General features: G+C 35.2%; 1 protein-coding gene across 3 annotated transcripts; it reads right to left on the reverse strand.

The window, feature by feature from the left end:
• Window positions 1-414: 414 nt before the first annotated feature.
• Window positions 415-8766, reverse strand: LOC126809838 (UPF0489 protein C5orf22 homolog). 3 transcript variants are annotated; one of them, XM_050534647.2, is made up of 4 exons: window positions 8443-8766; window positions 6682-6743; window positions 4769-4894; window positions 415-2620 (listed from the first exon to the last, which is right to left on the reverse strand). In XM_050534647.2, exons 1-4 carry the CDS (start codon window positions 8657-8659, stop codon window positions 1469-1471), a joined length of 1557 nt encoding a protein of 518 aa, XP_050390604.1. In that variant the 5' UTR covers window positions 8660-8766; the 3' UTR covers window positions 415-1468. The 3 variants fall into 3 exon arrangements, with proteins under 3 accessions (XP_050390604.1, XP_050390606.1, XP_050390605.1); XM_050534649.2 differs by having other exon boundaries at window positions 8619-8764; XM_050534648.2 differs by lacking the exon at window positions 6682-6743.
• Window positions 8767-9426: the final 660 nt, after the last annotated feature.

Here is a 9426-nt window from a genome sequence, read left to right on the forward strand (position 1 = left end):
CTTCACGACTTCGTCGCTCGCGGTTGCCGGCTTCACCGGCCACAGCTCCGCGGTCGGTGATCAGGGGCCCCCCATATGTTCCAGGCCCCAGGGCCCCCACCATGGTTCATCTGGCGTTGTATTGAACTCTTAACTAATGTATCTTTAATGTGTGGATTTTTTGTCATTTGAAGCAATAGTTCTGAGGGTGTGTCAAATGACACCCGAGTTAAAAAAAACCTATGCTAAGAAAGAAACTTTGCAATAAACTGAGACTTTTATAGGCCTACATCTCACAGAAATTAATCGATACATTCATTATCGACTAACTGATTTAGCAGAGACAAATGTGACTTGTTTATAATGATAATCGATTGTAAAAACTCTGCCAATTATTTCATTGAAGTTAAGAAAATAACTAAATAAAAACAGTACTTCAAACTATATAACAATTTTATATGTTAAAAATTCACATTCAAATTAAATTATTATTTGGGTAAAAATTAAAACATAATAATAAAAAAAAAAATTGACAATTGCAGGTAAAATTTAACTAGATTAAAAATTAAAATGGAATACAGTTTTAGGTACACTAAGTTCTCCTTTTACACACATTTAGCATGATCTGTTCATATCCCCACATTGTAATAAATATACATCTTAACAGCATCATCTTTAAAAGACGGCATTAAGAATGTAATGTAATATGTCGTGAAATGGTCAGTTATGTGCTACTGTGAAGTGAATATAGCTTGGTTTCCTCCTTATGACTAGTTCTAATATTCCAGCAAACTTAAAAAAAAGACCAATTCTGAGCATAAAATGTGGGCTTAATAAAGTTAAATGTCAAAACAATCAGTAATCTAAATGGAGATTCATGCTACTTTTCTTCAAAATCATGTGTACCACTTTCCATAAATGCTGAGTTAAGTCCAATGCTTAACAATTCCTGGCTATATCCATCTTCCCGTAGTCAAGGTAACAGTCCTACATTTAATGTTTGGGTATATTAAAGGCTCAATACCAATCTTGTTGTAACTGAATAATATGTCCCAATCTTTATTCTGGTCAACAAATTGATTGATGATACAAATTTCATCTTAACACACCTAATTTAAAAAATCGGAAAATTCAACTAAATGATTTGAAAAGCCTGACGTAAAGCTTTTCAAATGTGACTTGGATTTAAAAATATTTTTGAACCCTCTGGAAAAGTAAAATAGGATTTAATGGATAATTTACACAACAGGTAGGACACTAACACATCTAGTACTTAGAATAAGGCTATTTTTTATTTTCTGGAGCTGTCAACCCAGCAAGAGTGTTATTGTCCCTTTAAAATGCCGATTAGTGAATGCATAATTAACTAAATCGAACTATAAAAATTACATTTCTAACTCCACATTCAAACCTTGGAAATCTGTAATTTGAAATTCTTGTATATATATATAATCAAAACATGGATCGCATTATTCTTACAAATAAAAAGTTAATGTCTTCCAGACCAACCTTCTAACCCACCCAATAAATTGATATCAAAATGAACCATGTCTTTTTCAAATCCAAGGAATGATGATCGTAGTACTTTCATAATATCCGATTCTATTTTAAAACTCTGCTCTCTTGGTGTGTAACCATCTCTAACAGAACGAGTAATTGTAATAAATTTTGGGGTAAGATTTTTTGCAGAAAACAAAAGTTCTAGTCTCTTTGTTCTGTGTTCAATTTCTTTGGTGCTGGGGGAATGAAAAAAAACAGTTGTGCTGTTTGGCAAATTGTAACTTGTACATAATCGCATTTCTGGTTGATACTCAAGAGTCCTGGGGGAAATGGATAGGCAAATTCCAACATTGGCTAACACTTTTAACTGCGGAATTGTTAATTTCACCATATTTCTTAATAGTCCTTGTAGAAATATATGATTAATTTGATCATTGTCGGAGCACAAGACGGATTCTTGATAATTCTTCACATTTTCAGTCAAATCTGGAATCATGTTAAATACTTTTTGTTGCAATTGTACATAAGTTAAACACTTATTTATCAAAACCAAGTCGTGTGTTGAACGTCTGCAGTTGAGCATTTCTGTTTTTTCAGCCAAAACAATTTTAATGACTGAATTATAAAAATTGTCTGCTATTATTTCCCCTGCTACTGTGAATGAACAAAACATATTATTTATTATTGCTGCCATATTATCTGCAATAAAGTCTTTCACACCCGATTTATAAAGCTTGGTGAAAACACTTTCGCAGCCATAATAATCTTCATCTACATCAAGAATAACATCTTCACCGGGAGTAATCCAATTGCCAGATTTCAATAATTTAATCGCTTCCCCTTCGCTGATTTCTTCGTAAATTCCAGTAATATTTTGAGAAAATGAGCATTCATCCTTTTTAATTGGTATGTAATCTTCGTTATAAATGCTAGTGTAGTTCATCATATAGCAGCCTTTTTTATCAATGAGTGTAGTAACACAACCACATAGAACTATAACCTCTTGACCAGTTTTGGGCAACGATTTAACAGTACTACCAATCTCTAGATATGCTGTAATATGTGGATTATCATGATTTACTTTATCCCATGGTGGCCACACCCATATAAATCTCTTTATTAATCCAGTCAAACTTGCACCCTGAGAATATAAATAAATCAATCATTTTAATACATAATTATATTTATCAAACTTATCTACTGAGCTATTTCTGAAAAATGATTACAGTACTATTGACCCATTAATTCTGAAATTTATCTTAACCATTATAACCAGTGGTTGCCAGGTAAGATACGTCCACATTTTGCAAGAGATGGATAGAGAACAAGCTAAAAGAAAAAAGGGATTTTTCGTACAATCAGGGGCCATGATCCAGGAAGTTATGGTCTGAAATGTGCGAATATCGAAAGGGACTACGATATTTGGGATATAAAGATCAAAATCGGATAAAAACTGTGACTTCTCTAGAGGGTCCACAACCTTGGTATTACATGCTTATTTGCGTACAAGGAGTGGCCATTTTGTCGGGCACTTACTGTTTGATTTTCACGAAATTCGAATTCAACCATCATCAGGGTGTAATGGTGATAAAATAAAATTGTGATTTTCCGTACAATCAAGGGCCATAATTCAGGAAGTGATGATCCGATATGCGCTAATATTGAAAAGAACCAGGACCTTTGGGTTATAAACATGTACTTTAAGTTTCATGACCTCTAGAGGGTCCACAAACTTGATATACCATATTTTTACACTATTTGCATGCAAGGGATGGACGTTTTCTCTGGCAGTTTTCGTCGGATTTTCACGAAATTCGAACTCAACCAACATTATGTTGTAACGGTAATATATTTGAATGTTTTTGTAAATTAGATAATAATTGTGACCTCTAAAGGGACCACAAGCTAAAACAGGATTTGTCGTACAATCAGGGGCCATAATTCAGGAAGTTACAATCCAATATGTGCAAATATCGACAGCAACCAAGATCTTTGGGTTATAAACATGCATTTCAAGTTTCATCAAAATCGGGTGAAAGTTGTGACCTTTACAGAGTTCACAACCTTGATACATCATATTTTTACACTATTAGGGTATGAGGGTCGGCCATTTTGTCCGTCAGTTTTGATCCGAATTCGCACTCAACCATCATTAGGGTGTAACGGTGATATATTCAAACGATTTTTTTAAATTGGATAAAAATTGTTAACTCTAGAGGGACCACAAGCTAAAAAACTCAATTTTTCATACGATCAAGGGCCATAATTCAAGAAGTTACGATCCGATATGCGCGACTATCGAAATGAACCAAGACCTTTGTGATATAAGCATAAATTTAAAGGACAATATTGGTGTCAGTCATTATCACATATGTGATAGAACTAATTAAACACGTTCCAAATATAATTTTAACACAGAGATCATTGCTACGATAGCTGAGTAATACAGGTTTCCTGAATCAGAAGTGACGAACGCCAAAGGAAAACATGAGTCATCCCTCTATATAACTGACTGAAGTGACGAGTATTAACAGATACATGGGCAAATTTCTGCTCACTAATAATTCCTTCCAAGACCAAAAGTTGTTGTGTGAGACTGAGGATAATCTAGAGGGACCCCAATTCAGGAAGTTACGATCCAATATGGGCAAATATCGAAAGGAACCAGGATCTTTGGGTTATAAACATGTATTTCAAGTTTCATCAAAATCAGATCAAAATTCTGAGTTCTAGAGCGTCCACAACCTTGATATACCATATTTCTACAATGTTCGCGTTCGAGGGGCGGCCATTTTGTCTGGCAGTTTTGGTCTGATTTTCATGAAATCCGAACTTAACCGTCATTAAGGTGTAACGGTGATATATTCAAACATTTTTTTAAATTGGAATAAAATTGTGACCTCCATAGGGTCCACAAGCTAAAAAACGTGATTTTTCGAAAGGAACCAAGATCTTTGGGTTATAAACTTACATTTCAAATTTCAACAAAATCAGATAAAAATTGTGACCTCTATAGGGTCCACAAGCTAAAAACTTATTTTTTGTACAATCAGGGACCATAATCCATGAAGTTACAGTACGATACATGCCAATAACAAAAGAAACCGAGGTAAACCTATATTTCAAGTTTCGTTGAAATAAGATAACAATTGTGACCTGTAGAGTGTCCACAAACAATTGTGAACGGACAGGGGCGACGACAATATACGTCCACATAAAAATGAGGATGTATAAAAATCAAGGTGTGTCATTTCGTTTTATTTCACGAAGTAAGAATGTCCTGCCTTACCACTACAAATACATCATTTTTCTGCATCAGTGTATAAAGCTGGGACAAAGATCTTGGCCATTGAAAAAGTGGAAAATTGTTTCTCACTTCTGGAATTCCTGTATCTGAATGTCCATCCACATGGAGCTAAAATAAAATATTTGGAAATACAGTAATTTTGATTTATAGAACAAACATGCAGATATGTCTTCATTAACAAAGATTTCCAGATGAATTGAAAGGTGACAGGATACACCGTAATTAAAAGTGGGTTTACATACATTGTACATACATAAATCAAATGCCCAAACTTATAATATGGCCTATTTATTAAAGTAGCAATATTGTTATCAATCCATATAACTCAATTCATGTCCAATCTTTCCATTATGTAAAACCAGCGGCTGCCAGGCAGGATACGCCCACATTTTGCAAGAGATTGATAGAGAACAAGCTAAAAACAAACAGGATTTTTTGTACAATCAGGGGCAATAATCCAGAAAGTTATGGTCTGAAATGCGCAAATATCAAAAGGGACTAAGGTCTTTGGGACATAAAGATATGTTTAAAGTTTCAACAAAATCGGATAAAAATTGTGACCTCTAGAGGGTCCACAACCTTCGTATTGCATACTTTTACACAATTTGCATACAAGGAGCGGGCAGTTTCATTTCGATTTTCCCGAAATTCAAATTCAACATTAAACGGTTTTTAAAATCCGAACTCAATGAAAATTACGGTGTAACGGTGATATATTTGAACATTTGTTTTTACATCGGATAATAATTGTGACCTCTAGAGGGATAACAAGCTAAAAACATGATTTTTTGTACAATCAGGGGCCATAATTCTGGAAGTTATGATCCAATACGCGCGAATATCGAAAGGAACCAATATCTTTGGGTTATAAACATGTATTTCAAGTTTCATCAAAATCGGATCAAAATTGTGACCTCTATAGAGTCCACAACTTTGATATACCAGATGTTATACACTATTTGCATAGGAGGGGCGGCCATTTTGTCCGGCAGTTTTAGTCTGATTTTCACACAATTTGAACTCGGCGGCCAAAATTACGGTGTAATGGTGATATATTTGAACGTTTTTATAAATCGGATAATAATTGTAACCTCTAGAGGGACCTGAATCTAAATCAGGGGCCATAATTCAGGAAGTTATGATCTGATACGCGCGAATATCGAAAGGAACCAATATTTTTGGGTTATAAACATGTATTTCAAGTTTCATCAAAATCGGATCAAAATTGTGACCTATTGAGTACGAGGGGCGGCGATTTTGTCTGTCAGTTTTGGTCCGATTTTTACGAAATTCGAAACCAATCATCCTTGGGGTGTAAAGGTGACATATTCAAACGTTTTTTTAAATCGGATAATAATTGTGACCTCTAGAGGGGCCTGAAGCTAAAAACGTGATTTTTCGTACAATCAGGGGCCATAATTCAGGAAGTTGTAGTTCGATATGCGCGAATATCGAGAGGAACCAAGATCTTTGGGTTATAAACTTACATTTCAAGTTTCAACAAAATCGGATAAAAAATTGTGACCTCTATAGGGTCCACATGCTAAAAACACGATTTTTTGTACAATCAAGGGCCATAATCCATGAAGTTACGGTCGATACATGCCAATATCAAGAGGAACCAAGATCTTAGGGAGATAAACCTATCTTTCAAGTTTCGTTGAAATCGGTTAAAAATTGTGATCTGTAGAGTGTCCACAAACAGACAGGGGCGACAACAATATACGTCCACATGAAAATAAAATATGGGCGTATAAAAACATAATATGGCCATTTACAGCTTTCTGTTTCGGATATCCACCCACAAGGTCTCATCCACTACTAAAAAAAAAGCCTCTGTTTATATTTAATGTCCTGAGAGAGAGAGAGAGAGAGAGAGAGAGTGGGGTACATACAATTGTCACACCATCTCTAGGTATTAAACTGCTTTCAGCTGCTGCAAACCAGTATGGAATAACTACAACACAAGATATAACAAATATTCATAGTCTAGTAACACTGTACATTGTGTGAGCTAAAATGAGCTCAAATTCATTATATAATACTTAACAAGCCAACAGTAGGGCGGATTTCCCCTGCCTCAATTCAAGAAAAAATGGAATAATTAACTGAGTCACCGGGTTCATGAACCTTCCACGGTCTCTTTTAACACTGGGTACATGTGATAATGAAGTCCGACACCTGAACGTAAAGAAGTGAAGGTCGAGGATGGAGATCCAAATGCCCATATTGTGGGCATTACAAAGTTGCTTTCATTGGTAAAGATAGGTTGCCAGGCAACAAAACATACGCCCACAGCAGCTAAATCGTCCCGAGTGGTCGACAAGGGTTGACGCATATTTATTCTTTTGTACTATTTGTAGGTAATTGGGGGCATTTACAAGACAATTTTATACAGATCAGATTTTAATTTTTGTCGTTTGAGGGTTCACAAGGTTCTACAAACTGAAACCGGAAGTAATTTACAGAAGATTTTGAAACTTGACAGGCTTTTTCGTTTTACTAATTTAAATAATACATATAAATTTCATACTGATCAGATGATAACTTTTGTCATTCGAATGTTCACAAGGTTCACAAAGTAAAACAAGGGCCATAACTCTAGACCTCCGTTTCACAAATTAAATGATACATATAAATTTCATACATATCGGTTGATAACTTTCATCAATCGTGCTTTAACAAGATTGAACAAAGTGAAACAAGGGCCATAATTCTAGAAGTACTTATTGTAAATTGCTGAAATTCTTTCAATAGGCTTTGTGGTAGTTTCCCTAATTATCTAAATGATGCATATAAATTTCATACGGATCAGATGATAACTTTGGGCGCTGGGGTGTTCACAAGGTTCAACAAAAGTGAAACATGGGCCATAACTCTGGAATAATAAACAGAAATTGCTGAAATTTGATAGGATTCTTCTTTTTACTAATTCAAATGACACATATAAATTTCATACAGATCGGCAGATAACTTACTAATTTAAATGACACATATAAATTTCATACATATCGGCAGATAACTTTAGATGTTATAGCGTTCACAAGGTGCAACAAAGTGAAACGAGGGCCATAACTCTAGAAGTAATTAAGGGAAATTGCTGAAATTCAATAGGCTTCTTCATTTCACTAATTTAAATAATGCATATAAATTTCACATAGATCAGATGATAACTTTTGACGTTCACAAGGTCCAACAAAGTGATACAAGGGCCATAACTCTAAACATAATAAACGGGAATTATTGAAATTAAATAGGCTTCTTCATCTCACTAATGTGAACAACATATATCAATTTTAAAACAATCAGTTCATAACTTTTGGCGTTAGAGCGTTCACAAGAAATTGTTGACGACGGTTCGACTGACAGTGACAGACGGCGGGGGCGACGGCAATATAATGTGTGCGTATAAAAAAGAAAATTATTGTATACACATATAGCCCCGACAGTGGTACAACGGCCTTGTCTATTTCGAATTCTAATTGACAAGGGGTCTTTTAGGTGCACGTGACCTCGATTCCCACCCCATCCAAATGACTAGCCTTTGTTCCTTGCCAGCAACCTTATTCTCTGAACCAGTCAGCAGCTCTATTTTGCATTCTGTCTTTGAGCTAACCTACATATTCCTTGTCGTGATTGGTTGGATAATTTATTACCTTCATGATGTTCTTCTACAACTATAACTGGTGTTTTAGATGAGTCCCATCTTGCAGTTCTTAATATTTTTGGCGGAATGTATTTAACAACATCATAGATGTCATTAATATTTACACGGTCTATCTTGTGTTTTACAGCCATAAAAATAATATAAAAAACCCATAATACTACTAACATACTGCAGATGGTCAAAATCCTTTTCCCTTTCATCCTCATCGTGTTAAGTTAGTAGTCTACAATCGCTTTGCCATGCACATTGTATATTAGGTTACCGGTAAATTCATAAACATTGTCTGTTTTGTCACTAAAACTAAAGTAAATAAATTTCCGATTTTAAGGGAGATAACTCTACAATTTAGTCCAGGACAGCAAGACTTACATCAAATCCAAGAGTCTTTCCGAATTTATTTTTCTTATTTATTGTCAATTTCCACATAATTTATATTTGACAGACAATGCTTGCCATGCTCCAATGTGAAATTCAATAGTTAATAGCCCAAAGAATCGTATGTCGATGTCCCAAACCCCGACGATTGGCACGTGCAAATTCCAAGAAAAATACAGGACGGCAGTTATTGTCGTCAGACCGCTATTGCACAGATTGTGACAGAATACATCTGTTTGGATTGAGTGGTGACACTTATTAACTCCGTTATGTTAATTCATTTGCATTGTTTGTGCAGTTTTCCTGCAATGTAGGATACCATAGATGATATAAACACAAGATTTTAGTAGTGCATCACGAATTCATTGCACTTCATCTAATTTAATTTGTAATGAAATGAAATAGGGTTTAACGTCCTACTCTGTTTTGCTCGGAACTGGGCTAATGAAGATGGGCATACGCCATACAGTGTGCTATGAGGGAAATTTTTCCCAGGACAGCAGCACTACGGCCTACACTTATATCGAATTCCAACTGTCAAGGGATCTTTTACATGCACGCCAATGTGTACATGGGTCCTGGTGTTTTCTGTCCTGTG

Source organism: Patella vulgata, chromosome 2 (genome assembly GCF_932274485.2).
Source record: "Patella vulgata chromosome 2, xgPatVulg1.2, whole genome shotgun sequence".
Lineage (NCBI taxonomy): Eukaryota > Metazoa > Mollusca > Gastropoda > Patellidae > Patella > Patella vulgata.

Coding starts and splice junctions, on each gene's coding strand:
- LOC126809838 (XM_050534647.2), bottom strand. CDS start 8,659: ATGAGGATGAAAGGGAAAAGGATTTTGACCATCTGCAGTATGTTAGTA. Junction 4,895..6,681: donor CTAGAGATGGTGTGACAATT/GTATGTACCCCA, acceptor ATTTTATTTTAG/CTCCATGTGGATGGACATTC. Junction 2,621..4,768: donor AAAATGATGTATTTGTAGTG/GTAAGGCAGGAC, acceptor TTATATTCTCAG/GGTGCAAGTTTGACTGGATT.